Consider the following 24,685-nt stretch of genomic DNA (forward strand, 5'->3'; position numbering starts at 1 on the left):
GTGTGTGTGTGTGTTGGAAGGTTTTTTTTGTTTTTTTTGGAAAGTAAAAAGTTGAGTCTTTTCTTTTCTGTACATAGGCTTTCAGAAACAAATGTACATAAAACATGGCTGTTATTTTTTTATTATTATTTAATGTCAGAAGTGTTGAAGTACATTCAATATTGTTCTATGATTGTATGTTGACAAAATTGACAAGTTTTGAAAAAGTTAAATTCTTTTGGAATAAAAATTAACATGTCTACGATATATATATATATAGATATATATATATTTGTGTGTGAAAATATGTTTTCTGGGTTGGATGAGAGAGGAAGTATGATTAAAACCCAATAGATGATGGGTTTATAATGATGTTTGACCTTTTGAATTAAGAAATAATATGATTTTTATTGATAATGACTATTTAAATTAAGTTATATCAGCTGAAACTTCAATTTAAATGACCATGATATACATATATAGAGAGATATAGATATATATGTTTGGATTTGGGTGTCTTTTTAAGTTTAATTGGGTTCAGTGGGATGGGAAATGTGATTAAAACCCAATAGATTATGGGTTTATAATGATATTTGACCTTTTTAATTAAGAAAAAATATAATTATTATTGATGAGGAGTATTTATATTAAGTTATATGATCCAGATATTTTAATTAGAAAGAAGGACACAGGAAAGGAGGGAGGTAGGAAGGGAGGAAAGGAGGGAAGAAAGGAAGGGAGGGAGGAAAGAAGGAACAGTCCCGGGAAGACGACACAAAGGTTAAAAGTTTAGTCTGAAGTTAATATGAAGCTTCAGTTTTGTCCAAATGAGTCAAATCTTCATCTTCTATGTTTCAACATTTCAACATCTTTTTAGTAGCAGCAAAGTCTTTGTGTTACTATACTTCCACCACAGCTCAACAGGAAACACGAAGAGGGAATCTGATGCTTATAAAAACACTGTAAATGTGTGTGATATCTATGTGATATGACTAACTCAGGATTTTTCCGTCGCTTCACAGGCTGTAAAAAAAGATTAAATCAAAGTTCAACCGCCTGCAGCTGTTTGATGATCAGCTGATATGACGTCATGTTACACCTGCGTTCCATTTAAACCGGGTTTCCCCTGAACGCGCCCGTTCTAGAACACACACACACGCGCGCGCACACACACACGCCCTGATGACACTACAGTGACGTCATCGGCTTCGGCACACACGCAACCGGTTTTACAAGCTGAGTCGCATTTTCCACCACATATAATCTGAACTCCATGTAAAAGGTTAGGGATGGGGTTTTATTGTGTCCATGTGGTTTAGTTTAAATTTAAAGGGTTAAAATGTGAAAATAAACGTATGAATAACTTAAACATATTCTTTTTTTGTGGACCCAGCATCAAATTTCTGCTTTTAATCCATTTAGAGAGAATATATTAGAGGATTATGGTAAAAATGTCTAAGTGGTGTAACCATAAAAACTTTGTACCAAATAATTGAACGTTTAAAAACAGTAAAAAGTCAATAAAACACCATATCAACTAGTTTGGCATGTTCTTACATTATAACTTTTATATTAAATAAAGCTAATGGAATACTATTGTTCTGAATATTACATTTAATCTGGGTAACCATGGAGATCAGGAAACATTTACAGTATTTTAAATGAAGTAATTATTAGTATAAGTCCACTTAAATATTTATCATTCTTTTGTGGTTACACTATTTGACATGTTCAGGAGCATTCAGTGTTATTTTTGGTTAAAAATGGTGCAAATGTCATTTTAATTGATATAAAACCAACAAAAATACTAAATATACATTTGAACAAACCTGATGCTGCTTTTAAAACTATTTTTAAAGATATTTCTGAATTGCTCATCTTGCCAACTCTTATTTATTTAACACTGACTTGTGTGTGAAACTAATAAAGTGACACTCAATTTTCTCAAATCATTCAATCAAAACAACCAAGTTAGTTAAATCTGGAAAACAAAAAAAAAAAGAAGAAAACTCGTTTATTGAATAAAGAAAAAATGAAAACAGGACAGTCTTTCTTTCTCTCTCTTTAAGTAACATTTTGGTGACAATCCTGCTGATCTTTAAATACACCACTGAACAAAAGGCAGTATACTCAGGAGTGCTTCCTCCACAGCCGTCCACACACACTTCTCTTTATCTTTCATCCTCTGTGTGTAAAACAAACCTTACGAGTCAATTTAAACAGAAGAGACGATGAGATGAGACTCCACTATCCTCCGAACCCTGAAACACTTCAATCAGGGTTAAAACTTGATATATATAACGATGCCCAGCTGTATTTTTATATATATATAGCCTATATGTGTGTAAAAAAACAAACAGCAACCTCCACGTCTGTAATGTTTCTCTCATTTCGGGGCTTCATTTAAACATTTTTAGTGTTAGTTTAAATTGTGAAACTTTAGTATTTTACACAAACTGAGACTTTGTGTGATTTTGGCAAATGTCTTTTAACATGAGACAAGAGTTTGCTACACCTATACCAAGGATAATAACTCTTATATTGTTTTTGGATGAAACACATAATAAAACACACATAAAAACGAAATGAAAACACCTCAAAAAAAAAAGAAAAAGCCGTACACCATCACGACACAGAGCGGCGTTCTTTCTGCCTTCCAAACAATCCACCACACAGATCAGAGTATGCTTGTATCTGTATTTAAACACTGTCCCCTTCCTCCCCTCGCCCCCCTCCCTCCGTGCCACAGTGCGCTCCTCGTCCTCCTCGTCAGTTACTGCGTCGCCCCTCAGTCTTTTCGGAGGTTGTTCAGTCGCTCCTCTAGGTCGGCGTCTGCGTCGGCCAGAGCGGCCTGAGGCTCGGCCTTCTTTCCTCCGGCCACGGACAAACTCCCGCCGGTGCTCGGGAGGTCTGAAAAAGGAAAAAGGGAGGGGGGGGGGGGGTGGTGTTAATATAAGACCCCAAAAAATATAAAAAGGCACACATACCGCTTTTCCATCGAGCCAGAGCCTGACTAAGCACCGGTTCTTTGCTTTTCCACCACCAAAGCTCCAGCCCCGAGCCTCAGAACGGGAGCCAGAGCAAGCACCAACTCTTTGCTGGTCTAAAGCAAGAACCAATTACGTCAGTGGACTGGGGGCGGGGCTAACGTTTATTAGCCGGCTAGCAGGGTTAACGTTCATTAGCTGACTAGCATGGCATTTACAGAGGGTTAAAGATTTGTTGATTAAAAGTACTATTTTTATCTTTTTTTGGCCAGAGCTGTCGTCTTCTTCTTCTTCTTCTTCTTCTCGTCGTCTTCGTTTCCAGCAGGCTAGACGCCTTGCGCCATGTTGCTGCCTCTCACTGGTGAATCATGGAAGTGCTTCAAAGCCGTGCGCTGGCTACGTTATACAGTGACGTAATCACGTGGCTCCTCGCCGGTGGAAAAGCAACAGGTTGGTAAGAGGTGCTTGGATGAGCACCAACTGAGCACTGGCTCTAGCACTAGCTCTGAACCAACACTGGCTCCAGCTCGGTGGAAAAGGGGTAACAGAGGAGGAAGGAAGTGTAGTTTCATTTTTCTTACTTGACAGCTCGTCGGACAGATTCAGACCCAGCTCGTCCAGGACTTGGGACACGATGGCGTCGCTGTGTGAAGAAGAAGAAGAGACACAGTTAGAAGAAAGAAAACATGGCTCCAAATTTAAAGGATAAGCCCGTCTACTTTCTCTGTTTTTCTTATTGTCAGTAAATCTTCATGTTTGGATCCAAACCAACAATGAACTGTTCTACTAACTAGTAATGTGTGTGTATCTAAAGTCTGATATATCTTACTCCTCTGTGTGGTTGAGTCACACCGCTGCACTGAAAGACAGTTTCTGGACGACAACAGATCTATACGGCACATATCAGACTTCGGATACACACACAACACTTCGTAAATATTGGATGTGATTTATTGAAAATAAGAAAAATATAGAAAATCTCCAGTCCTCTCCTTTAACTCTCCTGTTGTCCTCAGGTCAAGGAAGGAAGGGAGGAAAGAAGGAAGGAAGGAAGGAAGGAAAGCAGGGAGGGAGGAGGAAGGGAGGAATGAAGGAAGGAAGGAGGGAGGGAGGAATGAAGGAAGGAAAGAAGGAAGCAAGGGAGGAAGGAAGGAAGGAGGGAAGGAAGGAAAGCAGGGAGGGAGGAGGAAGGGAGGAAAGAAGGAAGGAAGGAAGGAGGGAGGGAGGAATGAAGGAAGGAAAGAAGGAAGCAAGGGAGGAAAGAAGGAAGGAAGGAAGGAAGGAAAGCAGGGAGGGAGGAGGAAGGGAGGAAAGAAGGAAGGAAGGAAGGAAGGAAGGAGGGAGGGAGGAATGAAGGAAGGAAGGAAGGAAGGAGGAAGGAAGGAGGGAGGGAGGAATGAAGGAAGGAAAGAAGGAAGCAAAGGAGGAAGGAAGGAAGGAAGGAAGGAAAGGAGTAAGGAGGGAGGGAGGAAAAGAGGAAGGAAGTATGGAAGGAGGAGGGAGCAAAGAAAGAGGGAAGGAGGGTAAGAATGAAAGAAAAATTTAAAAAAAGAGGAAGGAAAGAAAGAAGGGATGAGGAAAGAAGGAAGGAAAGAAGGAAGGAACAGTCAAAAGAGAGATGGGGTACATTTGACCGGGGAGGACGACAGGAAGGTTAAGCAGATTGAGTGATATGAGTCTTCTCTGCTGTCTGTGTGGTTGCTACGGTGATATATTTAGGATGGTTGTCGTGCTGAATGATGCTCAGACGTGGTTCACTGAGTTTTGATGCATTTGTCTGAATCTGAGCTCACATAACGCTCCTGTTGCTTCTGTCAGCAGTGAAACCATCATGTTCGACAGAGTAGGTGTTACACAAAGCTCTTCTTTTCTTTCTCTGCCCTTTTTGTGAACTACAAGTAGGGTTGCAAAGGGGTGGAAAATTTCCGGTAAATTTCCGGAAAGTTTCCGGTAAATTTCCATGGGAAGTTAAGCTGGGGAATTTTGGAAATATTCCAAATTGGAAACTTTCCATGGGAATTAAGGGAATTATGGGAATTTATGGGAATTAAATGGGAATTCATGGCAACTGAGGGTACTTTATTGGAAAGGTATCATCATTTGATTGATTTAATTGGATAAAAAAAGTCCACCCCTTCATTAAAAATCAGAACATTATTTTAAGTTGACGATGAAAAGAGGTGCACAATGTCGCTTGTTGTCCCCGAGCTGTTGAAGCTATATTAAATTATACAATTATTTATAATTTAATATTAAAAAAACAACTAAATGTTATTATTCTTAATGGTTTCACACACAACTCTGAAAAAATACAACAATGTGTCTGTGAAGCTACACATCCCTGAGGGGGGGGGGTGTCCAATGTATCCTGGTAGAGATACAACTCATAAAATCCAAAATATACAAGATGTTTTTAAAACTATTAGTTATTGTTATTTACTAAGGTGCAAATGATATAACTAGTAACATCGAAGTTCCACTCCTGTCAGTTATTTTTTCCACCATAAGGTTAAACTGTCATTACAGTGTATTTTCAGGTTAAATTAACATGTCTGTCTTTATTTTTCTTCCTTTTAGGAACATTTTAGAGCTGTAATCGAAATACCACCATACCGTGAAACCGTGATATTTTTGCTTATGGTTATCATACTGCCAGAATCTCATACCGGCCCATGCATAGCTGGATACCTGATTTCTATAACATGGAAACTGAGGCTTGGGCAGGATTAAATTCAAGAAAGTGCCCCTAAACCCAACCTCAATCAGCGACCCCAGCCCTTCCTCATTACATCGTATAATTATGATGACAAACAGTACTGAAGGCTTCTAGGCACAGTGGGGCCGACGGAAAGGGGGATCTAAAAAGTTCTTCTCAGCTGCAGTTGTACATAAATGAGGTGAAGAAGTGACAAATCTGTGTCCACTACTCCCTTCCCCCCTGAGGGGGATGTGTCCAATGTATCCTGGTGGAGATACAACTCATAAAATCCAAAATATACAAGATGTTTTTAAAACTATTAGTTATTGTTATTTACTTAGGTGCAAATGACATAACTAGTAACATCGAAGTTCCACTCCTGTCTGTTATTTTTTCCACCATAAGGTTAAATATAGCACTTACACATAAACATATCCCTAAATATATTACCATATAATGTCATCAAAACCACAGGCTCAAAAGTCTGGTCCAGAACTGTAGAAATCATCTGTGCATGTGATGGAGGAATGCACAGTGCATGTAGGGGGCGTGGTCTCAGATAACAGATATTCAACTGTACTGCATGATATCTGGTTGTTTTAGTCAGGATTATGCTAAAATATTATTTTACACAACTATATTTAAGTTCCCTAATAAGAACATACCTTCAGTTTAGTAAATTCCCGGTTTATTCCCGTTAATTCCCGTTAATTCCCATTAATTCCCATTAATTCCCGTTAATTCCCATGGAAAGTTTCCAAGTTTGAAAATTCCCGGAATTTTGCAACCCTAACTACAAGTGCATTTTTCTGAGTGCACCTACATCCTGAAGAGCAATTCTTGACTCACTGTGTAGTCATTTCTTCACTATGTGGCCCTTTTCTTTTTTTTTTTTTTAAAAGATTTTGTTGGCATAGACGCCTTTATTTAACAGTAGACCGACAGGAAACGTGGGAGTGAGAGGGGGGTGTGACATGCAGCAAAGGACCTCCGATCGGGATTCGAACCGGGGTCGGCTGCGTATATGGCATGCGCTCTAACCACTAGACCACCTGCACGCCCCTTTTCTTTTTTTTTTTAAAGAAAATACCCAACTGGTTTATTTGGGCAAACACATGACCTTTAATACCTCTCTGATAGATTTCTGCATGGTCGCCTGTTTGCTCCTCACACTGACAGACGAATCCATCTCAATCAATTCTGATCCATGTGTGCAGAAACTAACAACTGAAATGACAGAAAGCTGCCATAGAAACATTTAGTAGTGTCCAATCATGTTTTAACCCCTAAACTTTGGGCACTATGTGTTAGGAGGGATTTATCTCCCACACAGCTTTTTCTTTACTGATGAAAAACTGCTCGAATCAAAGCTGAGACATGAGACATGACACTTTTAAATTACTACCTCCAATAATTACTTTTAAAATTGAAGAGCCTGAAGTGTGTGAATAGTGTGAAAAAAAGATATGATGTGTCTCGTTTGGAAATCTTAAATAAAAAGAATTAAAAACTACAATTTGTACCTAAATGTGGACTGTAGCTTCCTCACTGTCTCTTTCTTACCTCTCCTCCTCGTCATCTTCATCACCCATGGCGTCGTCGATGGCGTCGTTCATCATCTCCTCCTTCATGTCCATGATTTCACTCTGTCGCTCAAACTCCATCATGATCTTCTGGATCTGAGGCAGTTTCAGCTGAGGAGACGAGATGAGATAAGATTAAATATAAGATGAGATATTCCTTTATTAGTCCCACAAGGGGGAAATTAACATTATTACAGCAGAAAAGTAGAGAGTAAAAAAAGAATAAAGAACAATAAATGAATGGAATAAATAAGAGAGCATCCACACAGGAGGTTTTGAGTTCATTGTGTGTCACAGTGAGAGCGGACCTGTCTGTTCATGGTTGCCATGGCTTTGGTGACGCCCTTCATCGCCTGCGCCATGCTGTTGTTGGACTTGAGCGTCTGAATCTTGAGGCTGACGGCTTGAATGTTGGCTTTCATCATGATGAACTTCTTCACGTAGCGTCTCGTGCGAACCAGATCCTTCGCCATGATCTTGACGGCGTCCTGCAGAGATAAAAAAAAAAAATCAACCACGTCATCGTCCAGGATTCTCTCTCTTTATGAACTATCATCTACTCAGGAAGCAGTTTATTAGTATGTAAACCTCAGGAACACTGCACATATGTATATACCTCACATTTTCTGCACATTGCACATTTATATATATCTGTATGAAGGTTTAATCTGTATGTAACTCTCAGGAACTTCTGCATATTGCACATTTATATACTGCAGATTTATTTACACGAAGATCATGTTAACTATATACAGTATTTTATCTATTTTATCTTATTTTAGTCTTATTATTACATTACACTGCTACTCTTTCCTGCTCTACTGCTGTGTCAATCTAAAACATCTTCTCTTCCTCTCTTCCGTCCTCTCACCATCTGTCCCTGTTTGGCCATTTTCTTGATGTCAGCGATGATCTTCTTCTCCTGTTGCTCCAGCTTCATGCGCTCTCTGTCCAGCTCTCTCATGGCTCTGTTGAGCGCTCTCTGATTCTGCTTCAGCATCTCCTCCGGAGTCTTCCTCTTCCCAAACAAGAACTCCATCTGTTTGGAATAAAAAAATGCCACAAAAAAGCAGAATATCAGTACAATTAAACTTAACATATATATACAAGATTTATTATAACAGGATAATTGATGTCTTATTTCATGTGTGTTGATTAATTCTCATTTATCAAGCAAATAAATGTTAAATATTCTCTATTTGCTGCATTTCTCTGTTTCATATCATTGTAAAAGAAATATATTTGAGTTGTGGACAGCTGATCTAACTAAACAAGCTATTAAAGACATAACTTTGGGCTCTGTGCAGGTCTGGGCAATATATCAATTACAATTACATCTATATATATCGTCTTAGATAATGGATATTGTGATGTCATGATATGTGATAAATGTCTTCTTCTGGTTTTAAATGTGGTTTACAGTAAAGTGATGTCATTATTTTAACTTACCAGACTGTTCTAGCTGTTGTATTATTTCCCTTTAACCCACTTAGTCATTCAATCCACATTACTAATCATTATTTATGAAAACTCACTGCTAGTTTTAGTCGTGTTTAACTATAATAACCCTGAGGTTGACACCAGTCAGTGTTTTAACTCTATACACCAGGTTATCTGTGTTGGGGAGTAACTAGTTACATCATTTAACTACAAAATACATTTAACTGTCATCTGAAAAAAAGTGTCATTAAATCACAGTTACTGATGAAAATGTTGATGATTATAAAGGAAGTAACATCTGAAGTCACACCTATTGTTTGAAATCAATATACTTTTTAACATTTAGTAAATAAATCATGTCAGTATCCACCATGAAAAACAGCTGAACTTAGATTTTGGTGCTTAATGGGAACACAAAGTCATCAAATGTAATAAGTTACAGTACTTTGATGAAGTCATTGATATAGTAACATTTTAAATAGAGTAACTAGTAATCTGTAATCTTCCTAACACTGTTTTTTAACCACATACGTCGACTAGCAGGATAAAATGAACCTAGCAGAGTGTGTGTTAGTGTGTGTGTGTGTGTGTGTGTGTGTGTGCTGTTATAATGGAGAGAGTTACTCAGCTGTTAGTTATGTGATCAGAGGCCTGTGAGGAGTCTTAGAAACTCAGCCTTGTTTCAGCTCTTAGCAAGAAGAGATCGGGTTAAACTCTGAGCTTCTCACCTTTGTATCAGCTGATGTCAGACAGCAGTAGTAATCCTAAAAGTACACGGTGTCGTTCAGGACGTCCTCCTCCTCAGACTAACACAGGAATCTTCTTCTTTTTGAACGATTATTTGTTTTCGTTTCCTGCTCTTCCGTGTTGCGATAGTTTCACTTCCGGGAAATGACGTAATTGCGTACGTACGCGTATGAGAAATAAACGACGTCGGATTGTTCTTGCAAGGTGGTGTGTGACCTTTCGAAATAAAATCTGTATTCTTTAAGAGATTAAATTGTTTTAATTGGAAAAAATATATTATTATTTTGAGTCTCTACAACATATAGAAATAAGAAAAGTTTATTTATTATAAAAAATATATTCAGAACGTTTTAATTGAAGATGTCTGTCACTTATACTTTCAATTATTGTTTTTCCTTCATTCTTTTTAAATTATTACATATTATTTATACCTTTTACTTATGAACTGGAATTACTGGTTGTTTGTATATTCTTTCTGTTTATTCTGTTCAACAAAGAATAAATAAACTTTTTTAAATTCATAAAGCGATGACATTTTTTTTAAATGGATGATCCTTTATTTAAAGATCCAGACATATTTTAAGATGTATATAAAATACTCTACTTTGAAAAAATAATCTTCTGATATATTTTTTTATACATTTCGTTTCAAAGCTTTCTAATTTCCCCCACAAACAGCAAACATTAGACTTTTATTTTATAGGGAAAACTGTCGACTTCCTGTCATAATCTCGCTCGCTTGACACAGCCGCATGGCCCATGTGCGTCAAGGCCGCAAAATTACAGGCTTTGTATCAGGTCAGTGTTCATGGATCCACAGAGATAACACAGTCCAGACTTTACTCATGACAGACTCTGAGTTAAATCTGATCCTCTGAGGCAGCTGGATCACGTTTCTCTGTGTTCAGCTACACTTCCAGGTGCCTTTGGAGATACTTAAGCTGTTTTAATATGTGGTTATTCACTCCTGCACATCAGCACAGGATGCTACTTGTCTGCACTAGAGGATTAAACAAGCCTGCATCAGTCACAGGTGCAGTTTCTCTCTTTGCTTCCTACCATAAAACAGATCATCTCCTGTGCTCTGAGGACAGCAGCAGCATCAACCCCGTGGTGAGGAGACGCCGCAGTGTGTTAAAAAGCTTCAGCATCCAAAACAAGCCCGATATGTCCGATTGGGAGAAGTCACCTGTGAGTAAAGCCAAGAGGATCGAGAAGCCAGTGTTGCCGAAGGAAATCCAGAAGAGAGACCAGTTTAGAGTATCGTCTGAACTCAAGAAACTGTCTCTGGAGGACTCTGCAGAGAGGGAGCGCCGCCCACCGAGACAGAGGTCAACACCGGACAACTCCAAATCGGACAACTATGAGATCCTTTTCGGCATCGCTCCCTGCATCCTGGCGCTCACTCAGGGTAGAAGAAAAGCTCGTAGACTGTTTGTTAAAGATGGCGATAGCTTAAACAGAGCTTCTGTGATAACGGTGTGTGAGGAGGCTCATCAGAGAGGAGTACAAATCCAGCGGGTCAGTAAGAAGGATCTGGATATAATGTGCGCTGGGCGAGTCCATCAAGGAGTTTGTCTGCAGGCCAGTCCGCTCAGCTATCTCACCAAAGACTCTACACCCAAAACCGGAAGCAACACCATCCCTCTTTGGCTTGTCTTGGAAGGAGTTCAGGACCCGATGAATCTCGGCGCCATCCTTCGTTCTGCCTACTTCCTCGGTGTGGACAGAGTGGCGAGCAGTCTCCGCTCCAGCTGTCCTCTATCTCCAGTCGTCAGCAAAGCCAGCTCAGGTGCCATGGAGGCGATCGGGGTCTACGGTTACGAAAACCTGGAAGATATGCTGAAGCTGAAGGTGTCACAGGGTTGGCAGGTGGTTGGGACCGTTGGAGCTGAAGCACCCGAGTTCCAGATTCCCGTCACCCAGTGTTCAGACTTTAAAATGACCAGACCCACGCTGTTGTTGATGGGAGGCGAAGGTGAAGGATTGTCCCAGAAGCTGCTCTCTATGTGCCAAACGCTGCTCACCATCCCAGCCGGCAGAGAGTTATCCCCCGGGATAGAGTCTCTGAACGTTTCGGTAGCTACGGCCATCCTGCTGCACTCCCTACTGTCCTCCAGGAAGTCGACCAGATAACGACCACCGTGAGAAAACCTGGACTCTAACCAAAGATGGATGGAAATCAGCCAAAGAACTGAATCAATATGAGCCCAATTCATGTATATAGTGAGAGTAAAGTGTATGTGGGTGGCTATGATATCAAGAGTTGTATTTAATTGTAATTTTATACTATAAAGCAGGTGATCTTGTTGTTTATTTCCAACAAACTCCATTAAAAGACTAAAACCAGCAATGAATTGAACCTATGAACAAGTATTTTCTTTGTGTCCAATGAATGATAACTTTTTTTTTTTATTCCATTGAGCTTCATTGTTGTCCAAAAACTATGAATGAGCCTCACGGTTACACTGGATGTCCGTATCATTACTTTTTTTTGCGACCAATTGTTTTTATTTTCAAAAGAAAAGGGCATGACATAGTTCAGCCATCTTCAACTCATTCCACAAAGGGCCATGTGGCTGCAGGTTTTCATTCCAACCAAGCAGGAGCACACATGCACACCAATCAGCTGACTGAAGAGTGAGTTCAGCTGATTAAATGAATTGAGCCAGGTGTGCTCCTGCTTGGTTGGAATGAAAACCTGCAGCCACATGGCCCTTTGTGGAATGAGTTGAAGATGGCTGACATAGTTCAATGACAGTAATACAACAAATAATATACATTTCCCTTTTCCTATCCCTCCAGAATAATGTTCGTATCATTACTATGAACCTCTGAACACATGCTCTGTAGTTTATCTTGAGTCTGTCCCACAGAGGGCTACAGCTAATGTTTCTTTTCATTATCAGTTTGTCTGTCGATCATTTTCTTCCTTTGATCAATGAATTGTTTGGTTTTTAAAATGTCTGATAAAATGCCGAACTTGTCCCGACCAACTTTCCACAACTTAAAGATATCCAGTTTACTATCCTACAAGAATAAATGCACCAGAAAAATATTTTTGTTTAAGAAGCTGGAACCAAAAAGAAATGACTCAAAAAGATGAATTGGTTATTAAAATAGTTTTTCTGTTGACCAATTATTTGATGAATTGATTAATTGTTGCAGCTCTAATTCCTTCCTTCTTTCCTTCCGCCTGTCTGTCCGTCCTTCACTGTCTCTCTTTCCTACCTTTCTACCTTTCTTCCCTCCTTCCTTTTGCCTGTCTTTCCTTCCTTCCTTCCTTCCTTCCTTCCTTCCTTCCTTCCTTCCTCCCTTCCATCTTTTTAATGATCCGGCCCACATCAGATCAAATTGGTCTGTATGTGGCCCTTGAATGACATGAATGAGTTTGACTCCTCTGATATAGAGCATACACAGTAAAAATTTACACATTGTGAGCTAACAGCTGATTCTGAGTCCTGGGTCTTAGATTTGACAGATACATGAAATAGATTTATATTTTTGGCATTGTGGAGAAGGCTTTTCAAACTGTCGTGTAAGGAGATGAAACTGTCAGATTATATTCTAACAGTTGATTGAGTGAGATAGAAAATGTGCAGACTTTTTGGTAGTATTTTTAAAATTCCCTTTGCATGAAAAGTGTACATGCACAGTTTATTTTCTAAGTGTAATTAGAAAGTACCGATATACCACTACCATTGATCCAACCTTGCCCCAGCAACCACCAGCCTTTATCTTCTACCCTGGTGTTGACCGTCACATACACGATATGGTCAAATGTATGAGGACACGTTAACATTACACTCATTACACTCATTACACTCAATTATTGGACATGTCATTTTAAAACCTTGGGCTTTAATCTGCTGCTATAACAGCCTCCACTTTTCTGGGAACCTTTCTGGAGGGTTTTTGCTCCCATTTAGCTACAAGAACCTGGACCAAAGACAGGGTTCCTGTTCATTTTAACCCTCGTGTCGTCCTCCCGGGTCAAATTGACCCCGTCCGTTTTGACTGTTCCTCCTTTCCTCCTTTCCTTCCTTCCTCTCTCCTTTCCTTCTTCTCTCCCTCCTTTCTTTCCTTACCTCCTTCTCTCTTTCTTTCCCCCCTCCTTCCTTCTTTACACCTTCCCTCCCTCCTTTCCTTCCTTCTTCCTTCCCTCCTTCCTCCCTCCCTCCTTTCCTTCCTTCCTTCTTCCTCCCTCCCTCCTTTCCTTCCTTCTTTCCTCCCTCCTTTCCTTCCTCCCTCCTTTCCTTCCTTCCTTCTTCCTCCCTCCCTTCCTTCCTTGACTCAAGGACAACAGGAGGGTTAAAAGTGTTGGATTGGGGGGGGGGGGGGTCAGAGGTCAGAGTCCTACACCGGCTCTTCCACACCAAACTGGGAAAACCAATGTGTTTAAGGACCTGGATACCAAAAGTTATATTAATGAAAACCATCATATTGAACAATGGCATGTTACATTTGCACAGTTATTTGTAATTTAACATTTGCACATTACACATATGGTTTATACTGTTTTACACTGGGAACTTTTACACACTGTGGGTCATTATTTCACATTTTAATTCTACTTTTTTTTTCTTAACATAGCTATATCACCTATCTTTCACAGTAGTGGCATTACTCTATTACTTTTTTTTTAAATAGGTACTTGTGTTTTATCTAACCTTCTATTGTTTGACCACTACGCTCCACAACAATAAGGCAAATTCCCATCTGTGTGTAAAACCAACTTGGCATTAAACCTGTTTCTGTTTCTGACTGTGCATGGAGGTATTGTCATGTTAAAACAGGAAAGTCCCTTCCTCAAACTGCTGACACAAAGTTAGAAACTATTGTCTTAAATATAATTATATGCTGGAATTAAAGGACTCTGACCAAACCATAAAAAGCAGCCTCATGGGGACAGGTGTGTTCTCATACTCTTGGCCATTTATTATAAGGTGGACAAAACTCAAAACTCCAATCATATCACAGTGAGTTGTACGGCCTTGTGTATTTCTGACACTGAATCCTCTTTTGGTTTCTGGCTTTGAGGTCAATGAGTAATTTTATTGTTATCGTAGTGAAAAAAAACATCATCTGATATCTGGAAAACTGCCAGCGTCATCTGAGCTGGAAATAGGGTTTTCCACAAACTGAAAGAAAATCTGGTGCTTACCTTCATCGTATCTGATGAGGTTGAAGAAATGACTTACATGGTTCATTTTTCTACCTCCAAGATATATAATACTTATGTACTTTTACTGTAATACTTTAACTACATCACTCATAATACTTATGTACTTTTACTGTAATACTTTAATTACATTTTTCTGCAAATACTTATTTGACTTAAGTAGGATTTGTCCTGCAGGGCTTTTACTTGTAATGGAGTATCCTTACATTGATGTATTACTTAAATAAAGTATCTGACTACTTCTTCCACTATTGCATTTTATGTATTTACTATATTTACCATGCTGTGTGTTAATATTAAATAAGTAAATAAAAACTGGGGGGGTTTCCACACGGTGGCAGTATGCACATGCAGAGCTCCTAACAGACCGGTGTGATGACTGAGGAAGAAGAGTGGCGCACACAATACATCGCACAACTGACAAGGGTTGTGTCTCCCTGCTTTTCACCATAAATTTACAATTGAGTGGAAACTTGTGAAAAGGAGGGCAGCAGCAGGAGCGGATCTTTTTTTCGGGAGGGTGTTACTCTCTCTCTTTATATATATATCTGTGTGTATGTGCGTGTATATGTGTGTGTGAGTGTGTTTTTTTTTATATCTGCACACTGGATATTTTTTCTTTAACGAGACACAGAAACAACCATTGAGTGGAAACCATCGGCGAGAAGAGAACTTCAACTTCTCCTCCTCTTCTCCCCATAACATTTGGATTTATACACGTACACAAGCGTTGTAGAGGAGGCTGCATGAAGGAGCTGCCCGGCCCGGCGGGGGCTCGGCCGACACCCTCGTTTATGGAAATCGACACCGAGGCTTTAACACTCGGGCCTTGATTTTTTTTTCTCTCTTTTTATGACGGAGGATAATCGTGAAGAAGAATTATATGTGGATACGCGACATATTAACACTCTACGGATGACTTATTGATTAAAATGATCCAGTTTTGCCCCCTTTTGAAAATTTTTTTTGGGACAAATTGATCGGCTAACAGCTGCTAGCTAGCCCGGAGAGCTAACGTTACGTCTTTCTTTTGATGCAGCCGTTTACTCCTCGGCCATCAACTAAAAAAAAATATATATAATCTAATTGTTACACATTATAAGTCAAATTAGCTTCTTGGTGTACTATCCAAAATTATCCAAACATCTGTTTTTTTCCTTTTTTTTTTGGGAAAAAGAATATATGTTTATTCTTCGGGCAAATTGTATTGTGATGTATTGAGCTAGTTCATGCTATGCTATGCTACAAACGGCTAATTAACCGTCACTAAACTAAATATTAGCTGGCTTTAAATATAACGTTCTTATTTTAGGTTTATATCTAAATTCAAAACATAATAACGGTTAAGCTCGTGTTCATACTATCCTACAAACGGCTAATTAACAGTCACCTAAACTAAACGTTAGCTGGCTTTAAATCTGAAGTGTTTTTTTTAATATAACGTTCTTATTTCAGGTTTAAATCTACATTTAAAACATAATAACGGTTAAGCTCGTGTTCATTCTATCCTAAAAACGGCCAATTAACCGTCACCTAAACTAAACGTTAGCTGGCGTTTTGTTAAAAAATATAACGTTCTTATTTCAGGTTTAAATCTAAATTAAAACCATACTAACGGTTAACCTCGTGTTCATACTATCATACAAACGGCTAATTAACCGTCACTTAAATGTTAACTGGTGTTTTTTAATTTAACGTTCTTATTTCAGGATTAAATCTAAATAAATTCAAAACATAATAACGTTGAAGCTCGTGTTCATGCTATCCAACAAACGGCTAATTAACCGTCACCTAAACTAAACGTTAGTTGGCTTTAAATCTGAAGTGTTTTTAAATCTAAATTAAAAACATAATACAGTTAAACATACAAATACTGGATAATGTCTACCGGTGCGTTAACAGTAACTGTAACGTCGTGTATGTATATGTAGGGTTAGTGGCCTTTTAAAGCTATAAGTGGCTAACTCATTATGCTAACAGCTTTTTTGGGAAATTCAACAGTTATATTAAGCCATGCCAACATACGTGTGGTTATAATTTTTGAAATAGACACACTGGTACATTAGTCATTTATTATCTGCATTTGAAAAAACGAAGTCTTGTCTTCATATTTTTGTTGTTTACATGCGTTTAACTTATTTTTGGGCTTGTGTGGCTAGCTAGCTGCTTTAGTTAGTTAGCCGTCAGCAGCCATGTCCTGACATTTTATACACGATTTAGGATGTTTTGAATAAATTCACACATCCTTTTTTACTCATGTGGAGTTAAAGTTCGTGTTCATATTCACTGAGATGACACTCAAATTTCGCCGAAAGAAAGGCTCCGAAGCCAAAAGACTGTTGTCAAAGGACGGTAAATAATAGCCACTGGTTCCGTTAACGCCATTTTAACCGGCGCTCCTCTGCTTATAAAGGGGCCTGTGTGTGTGTGTTTGGTGGAGGGGAGGGGAGGGTGGGGGGGAGTTGAGTTTAAGTGCCTTTTTAATATTTTTTGGAGGTGTCACTGGAGTTACTAAAAGAGGAAGGTGTTGTTTGATCATCATCATGGAGGGCCTGAGCCGAAGCACTGGATCCAGGCGGAGCCGTCGGTCCCGTTCACAGCGAGACAGGGACCGGCGGAGGAGGCGAGTGGACCTGGCCGAGCAGAGGGCCACATCCCTGTCCTCAGGCTCCGACAGGGAGGCGTGCGGCACCAACAGTGTGCTGGGGCCCGGTGGGAGAGAGTGCAGACCCGGGTTTGGGAGACACAGGCCGCCACGCCGGAGGAAGAGAGAGTCGGTGTCCTGCGAGGAAGACATCATCGATGGCTTCGCTATAGCCAGCTTCATCAGCCTGGAGGCTTTGGAGGTATAATGTCAAAAGATGTTTAAGGTTTTCACCCCCCACTCCCCCAGACATAATCAGCTGTCACTCCTCACACAGCCTTTATTTCACACTTAAATACAACGTGAAGGACAGTGGTGGAAGATCCCAAAATACTCCATGAAAGCTCCTCGTCAAGCAAAAGCACACATGTATTAACAGCGTAGTTAAAGTACTGCAGTAAAAGTACATAAATAGTATGAGCTTGATGCATTCCACTTATACTAAGTAAGTAAAAGTGATGCATGAAAAATTATACTTAGGTAAAATAAGTAGTTGCAGACAAATGTATTATGAGCTTGATGTAATTAAAGTATTGCATAAGTACTACGAACTTGATGTAAAGTATTACAGTAAAAGTAGTGATATATTATTATATATGACATCATTAGATTATTAATAGTGAAGCATCAGTGTTAGAGCAGCATGTTACTGTTGTAGCTGCTGGAGGTGGAGCTAAATACTACTTTATATACAGTTAGCTAGTTTATACTACTTTATATACAGTTAGCTAGTTTATACTACTTTATATACAGTTAGCTAGTTTATACTACTTTATATACAGTTAGCTAGTTTACACTACTTTATATACAGTTAGCTAGTTTACACTACTTTATATACAGTTAGCTAGTTTATACTACTTTATATACAGTTAGCTAGTTTACACTACTTTATATACAGTTAGCTAGTTTATACTATATATACAGTTAGCTAGTTTATACTACTTTATATACGGTTAGCTAGTTTATATTACTTTATATACAGTTAGCTAGTTTACACTACTTTATATACAGTTAGCTAGTTTATACTACTTTATATACAGTTAGCTAGTTTACGCTACTTTATAGACAGTTAGCTAGTTTACGCTACTTTATAGACAGTTAGCTAGTTTATACTACTTTATATACAGTTAGCTAGTTTATACTACTTTATATACAGTTAGCTAGTTTACACTACTTTATATACAGTTAGCTAGTTTACACTACTTTATATACAGTTAGCTAGTTTATACTACTTTATATACAGTTAGCTAGTTTATACTACTTTATATACAGTTAGCTAGTTTACACTACTTTATATACAGTTAGCTAGTTTATACTACTTTATATACAGTTAGCTAGTTTACACTACTTTATATACAGTTAACTAGTTTAGTCCAGTGGTTCCCAACCTAGGGATGGGGCCCCTCCAAAGGGTCAGCAGATAAATGTGAGGGGTCGTGAGATGATTAATGGAAGAGGAAAGAAGAAAAAACAAAGTTCTGATACACAAATGTGTTTTCAGTTTTTGGACTTTTTCTCTAATCTTTGATTTTTGCTGAAATATTGGATCATTTGAACATTTATTGAAATGAAAGCATGTGAGAAGTTTAGAGGGAGAAATCATTATTTGGTGGAGCTGTTAACAACTCATAGACATCTGAAATGTGAGCCGACTACACACTGAACAATGTTGTATTATAAAAAACTAAAATCTTCATCTGAAAAGTAACTAAAGCTGTTTAATAAATGTAGTGGAGTAGAAAGTACAATATTTCCCTCTGAAATATAGAAAGTAGCATCAAATGGAAATTTCACAGTAAAGTACAAGTACTCCAAACCTAGACTTTAGTAAATGTACTCAGTTACTTTCCATCACTGGTGACCGATGAGACTTTTTTTTCCGTAGCTCAGTAGTCAACTGGCACCGTCGTTTACCCTTATTTATTTAAATTGATTGGCATGTGCCGAGCAGGAGACGACTATTTTTAAATCGCTGTCCGTCACTTCAAATCATGCCTTCCTCCCTGAAGCCAAAGGTGTGAAAAGGGGGCTGAAGATTGAACTCCTCAACTCTTAACACCATTCCCCTTTTCTCTCTCTCTCTCTCTCTCTCTCTCTCTCTCTCTCTCTCTCTCTCTCTCTCTCTCTCTCTCTCTCTCTCTCTCTCTCTCTCTCTCTCTCTCCACTATCAGACCCACCCGAAAACCCCCCAAAGGCATCCCTCTCCTCCCTCTCTCTCTGATGGTTTCTGGAGAGGCCTCAATTATTCATGTTCTAATTCTGTGAGGTGTTGATGAGCTGCCAAGTGGCTTTACAGACCCCCCCCCCCCCCCCAAAAAAAAGAAAGAAAAGAAAAGAAAAAGCTAATCCACATGAGTGTAATTGTGTATTACTCAACAGCAGAGATGATGTTGTTAAAGTAGTCGGGTGAGGGTGCTTCACCTAATACTTCTCATTCCTCACTTGCTCAGGTCAGTCAGTTACTCGTCTATCCATCATCAAGGCGGGACAGGAAGTAACGAGGCAATCCCTGAAATTAGCATGTTAGAGCTTTAAATTCAACATATTTTAGTATTTGATGACTAATGAAAATGAGCTAAATATGAGCTAAATCTGCCGTCTGGATAGTTTAAAATCTTTAAAATCAGTCTTTCATGCTTCTTATCTTATAGCAGGGGTGTCAAACATGCGGCCCATGGGCCAGATCCGGCCCGCTGAGGGGTCCAGTCCGGCCCACTTTCCTTATTCCTCCCTTCCTTCCATCTTCCCTTCCTTCCTTTTTGTCTTCTTTTCCTTCCTTCCTTCCTTCCTTCCTTCCTTCCTTCCTTCCTTCACTCCGTCTTTCCTTCATGTCTTCTCTTCCTTCTCCTCCTACCTTCCTTCCTTCCTTCCTTCCTTCCTTCACTCCGTCTTTCCTTCATGTCTTCTCTTCCTTCTCCTCCTACCTTCCTTCCATATTTCTTTCTTTCCTTCCTTCCTTCCTTCTATCTGTCCTTCCTCCCTTTCTTCCTTCCATCTTTCTTTCCTTCCTTCCTTCCTTCCTTTCATCTTTCTTTCTTTCCTTCCTTCCTTCCTTCTTTCCCTCCATCTCTTTAATGATCCGGCCCACATGAGATCAAATTGGTCTGTATGTGGCCCTTGAATGAAAATGAGTTTGACACCTCTGTCTTATAGCATCTGCTTTTAACCTCTGGACAGGAAGTGGAGGTATTAGTCAACAGGTTATGTTGTAAAGTTGCTTCTTTCCGTCTGCGGTGAAGCGATACACGAAAGGATTCGGTGTGGGTACCTCGGTTTCTTTAGCGAGGGGGGGCGGGTTACAGTTTGGTATGTTTTGGCTACAGCAGTAATGAAGACATATATATTAATTTTTTTAACTTATTATTTAGTTTTTCTCAACAACATGACAGGTACATTCACATTTTCCCCTTTTAACAGCTGCTCATAGTCTTTACACGTATGTAAGATAACTGTAAAGTAGATCAACTTATAATAAAGTACAATAGAAAAATGTATATAATAAGATGAGATGGTGATAGATGAGTAATTAGGAAATGATAACAGTAATATTAGAAAATCAAAAAAATATATAAATAAAAAAAATGGAGGGAAAAGAAAGAAAAAAATAAAAATAATAAGTAGTTTAATAATTATATAATAGGGAATTGAACAAAATAAATAAATAAATAATAATAATAATAATAAAAATGAAAAAAAAAGATAAAAATAAAAATTGGAAAAAAATAAAATTATTATTAATAATAATAATAATAATAATAATAACAATAATAATAATAATTAATAAAAATAATCCCTTGCTTCCCTTCCTTCTTCCGTCCTTTCCTTCCTTCTTCCTCCCTTGCTTCCCTTCCTTCCTCCTTTCCTTCCTTCTTCCATCCTTTCCTTCCTTCCTTCTTTCCTTCATTCCTTCCTTACTTGAGGTGCAAATGACATAACTAGTAAGGCCTGTAAACAATCAAACATTAAAAGTCAGATTTTGAAAAGGTGGATTTGATATCGGTAGACGGATATATATATATATTAGTCAGGCTGTAGTCGAGACATCTGCTGACATCATTCAGTCACTCAGAACCGGTTATTACGACATATCGTCCGCCCATGACGAAAATCTGAAGTTTTTCTTAATAATTTACGTCTTCAATCAAAAAGCAGAGTGGAAACTGAATCATAGCGGAGAGAGAGAGAGGAGAGAGGAGGCTGATAGAGTTCAAAATGAGGTCATAATGGGACATAGTTTAATTATAATGGCAGTAGGTAGTAGTAGTAGTAGTTTAGATTATAATTTAACTTTCTACATATATAAAGTTAACCTTCCTGTCGTCCTCCCCGGGTCAAATTGACCCCGTCTGTTATGACTGTTCCTTCTTTCCTTCCTTCCTTCCTTCCTTCCGTCTGTCCTCCCTCCCCTCTTCTCTCTTTCCTTCCTTCCTTCTTTCCTCCGTCCTTCCTTTCTCCCTCCCTCCCTCCAACCCTCATTCCTCCCTCCTTCCCTCCAACCTTCATTCCTTCTTTCCTCTGTCCTTCCTTCCTCCCTTTCCTTCTTCCTCCCTTCCCTTCCTTCTTCCCTTCCTGCCTCCTTTCCTTCCTTCTTCCTGCCTCCCTTCTCCCTTCCTCCCTCCTTTCCTTCCTTCCTCCTACCTTCTTTCCTCCGTCCTTCCTTCCTTCCTTCCTCCTTCCTTCATCCCTCCTTTCCTTCCTTATTCCTCCCTCTTTTCCTTCGTCCCTTCCTTCTGTCCTTCCCTCCTTCCTTCATCCCTCCTCCCTTCCTTTCTTCTTTCTTTCTTCCTCCCTTCCATCCATCCTCCCTCCCTCCCTCCCTTCCTTTCTCTTTCTTTCTTTCTTTCTTCCTTCCTCCCTCCCTCCCTCCTTTCCTTCCTTTCTCCTTTCCTTCTTTCTTTCTTTCTTTCTTTCTTTCTTTCTTTCTTCCTCCCTTCCATCCTTCCATCCTTCCTCCCTCCCTTCCTTCCATCCTTGACTTGAAGACAACAGGAGGGTTAAATAAGTGTTTTTTTTTCTTGCTACTGTCCCCTATTTTATTATCATAGTTGGATGTTGGGTCCCTTTTTTAAATTAAGTTAAATAGTAAAGAGTAACTCTGCTCTGTGTGGAAAGTGCCTTCAGATAACTTTGGTTGTAGTTTGATGCTTTATAAATAAAGTTTAATTGAAATTATAATCATACTTAACTGAGGATTTTTACATAGAGGCATTAAAAGAGAACCAAATACCGAACTCATGTCTTAAAAAAACATTAAAAAAAAAAAAGAAACTGTATTATGTGATAAGATAAAGAGCAGCTACGTCAATAAGCATGAGTCTATTGATGAGTCAATAAATCCAAAAAAAAAAATATATATATTCTCCCTTTTTTGGAGGTTTTCCCCTTTTTATTGCTTTTTAAAATTAAATCATGGTCGATTTTATAATTATAATAATAAAAAAAACCTCTTTAATGTCAAAGTGAAAACAGATTTCTCCAAAGTAAATGTCAATTAATTAAAAAAATATATAATGTAAAATAAGTAGGCAGTGTATAATACAATAAATAAGAGATGAAGAAGAAACTGAACTTAAACATGATGCATCCAGTAATTCAGAGGGGAATACATTAACGGTTACACCCTAACACTTACACAGCCGTGTGGTTTTAGCAGTCAAATTAATCAGAAATGTTAATATAATGATGGTTTGTCACCGTCTGAAACAGGAAGTAACTAAACACACCATAGAAGAAGAAAAATCCCCCCAAAAATTCCCACCTGTATTCCCCCGAGGAACGAAGCCATTTCCCTTTATTTTCATTTATTTGTAATTTCCTGTTTGAGTTTTATTAACTTTATATCAGCCTGAAGTTATTCTGTAAAGTTCATTTTACTTTTTTTTTTTAACCTTTTTTTAACCTTCCTGTTAACCTTGGCTGTTCCTTCTTTCCTCCTTTCTTTCCTTCCATTCTTTCCTTCTTTCCCTTCCTCCCTCCTTCCTTCTCTTCCTTTCCTCCCCTACCTTCCTCCCTTCCTTCCTCTGTCCTTCTTTCTTTCCTTCCTTCCTCCTTCCCTCCTACCTTCCTTCCTTCCTTCCTTCCTCCGTCCTCCCTTCCTTCCTTTCCTCCCTCCTACATTCCGTCCTCCCTTCCTTCCTCTGTCCTTCTTTCTTTCTTTCCTTCCTCCTCCCTCCCTCCTACATTCCTTCCTTCCTTCTTTCCTCCCCCTACCTTCCTCCCTTCCTTCTTTCCTCTGCCCTTCCTTCCTCCCTTCCTTCCTCCCTTCCTTTCTCCCTCCTTCCTTCCTTCCTTCTTTCCTTCCTCCTTTCTCCCTCCCTCCTCCCTTCCTTTCTCCATCCTTTCCTTCCTTCCTTCCTTGACTCGAGGACAACAGGAGGGTTAACTACTGTTAGAAATCCGACCAAATCTGTCTATTAAACAGGATAATGAAATCAACTGAAACTAAAACTCTTGAGGAGGAGTTGTGGAATATATTCAGCATGCTTTTATTTTGTAATGAAACTTTATTTAATTGCACCGTATGAATAGTTTTAAACTCTTCCTTATATTTCACTTTTAATGACCTGAACTCACTTTATTTTTCTCTCCTGAGGTTTAAAGAATCACTTTATTGTCAGTCTGGTTCTGCAGTAGCTGGCTCTGTGTCTCCTTAAGATTAATTGATTTGCTGATTATTAGTTTTATTGATTAAATGTTTGGTGTCAGAAAACTTCCTGGAGTCGTTATATGTCTTGATTTGTTGGTTGATAACCCAGAAAAGATGGTGAGGTTGTTTTAATGGAAGAAGAAGAAGCAGCAGCAGATTTTCACATTTGAGGAGCTGTAATCATAAAATATTTGGTACTTTTGGTTTAATCCTCCAGAGAGGGACAACAGGAGGGTTAACTTAAAGATGAAGTATACTTTTATTTATTGTATATTCTATTGACAATCATTTCTAAAACATATGTGTAAAAACTGTGGTATGAAGTTATAAATGAAGTTGGATAAAAAGGTTGATCTCTCTGAACATACAGCATGCCAGAGGTTCCCATCATTTTTTATCTTGTTACTATGACAACAACAACAACAAACAGTCAATTAATCAATTAGTGGCCAAATATTAAATCAATAATCAAAAATAGCTGGTCCTCCAACACTTCCTGCTTTTTTGTCATATGACAGTTTATTGAATATCAACCAACAGCAATTTATAGACCAAATGATTAAATACAGGAAATAGATATTGCTTTTTATCTTTTTATACATTTTTATCTTGTGACTCCAGCTTCAACCTACAGCAGCAGATAAATCAATTAGTTGCCAAATATTAGATTTAATCACTATCAGCTATTTCAAATATTGATTCTTCTTTTTGAGCCATTGATGATTTCCAAATTCTTTACTTCCAGCTTCCTACATGTGAATATTTCATCCTCTATGACA

At 38.7% G+C, this 24,685-nt stretch overlaps 3 protein-coding genes across 3 annotated transcripts in view; 2 read left to right on the forward strand and 1 right to left on the reverse strand.

Annotated features, from left to right (window-relative positions):
- Positions 1-1,950: 1,950 nt before the first annotated feature.
- On the reverse strand, positions 1,951-9,560 carry chmp2a (charged multivesicular body protein 2A). The gene is made up of 6 exons (XM_053341480.1): positions 9,416-9,560; positions 8,119-8,286; positions 7,556-7,735; positions 7,228-7,358; positions 3,548-3,609; positions 1,951-2,889 (listed from the first exon to the last, which is right to left on the reverse strand). The coding sequence occupies exons 2-6, from the start codon at positions 8,284-8,286 to the stop codon at positions 2,768-2,770; spliced, it is 663 nt and encodes a 220-aa protein (XP_053197455.1). The 5' UTR covers positions 9,416-9,560; the 3' UTR covers positions 1,951-2,767.
- A 706-nt stretch (positions 9,561-10,266) lies between these two features.
- Positions 10,267-11,697, forward strand: mrm1 (mitochondrial rRNA methyltransferase 1 homolog (S. cerevisiae)). The gene has a single exon (XM_053341466.1). It carries the CDS (start codon positions 10,386-10,388, stop codon positions 11,568-11,570), a length of 1,185 nt encoding a protein of 394 aa, XP_053197441.1. The 5' UTR covers positions 10,267-10,385; the 3' UTR covers positions 11,571-11,697.
- Positions 11,698-15,025: 3,328 nt separating this feature from the next.
- Positions 15,026-24,685, forward strand: part of fbrs (fibrosin) — a 37,099-nt gene continuing 27,439 nt past the window's right edge. The window contains 1 exon segment of the mRNA XM_053341889.1: positions 15,026-17,462. Within this exon segment, the coding sequence (XP_053197864.1) occupies positions 17,160-17,462 (303 nt within the window). The 5' untranslated portion in view covers positions 15,026-17,159.

The sequence above is a fragment of the Scomber japonicus genome, chromosome 20 (assembly GCF_027409825.1).
Source record: "Scomber japonicus isolate fScoJap1 chromosome 20, fScoJap1.pri, whole genome shotgun sequence".
Lineage (NCBI taxonomy): Eukaryota > Metazoa > Chordata > Actinopteri > Scombriformes > Scombridae > Scomber > Scomber japonicus.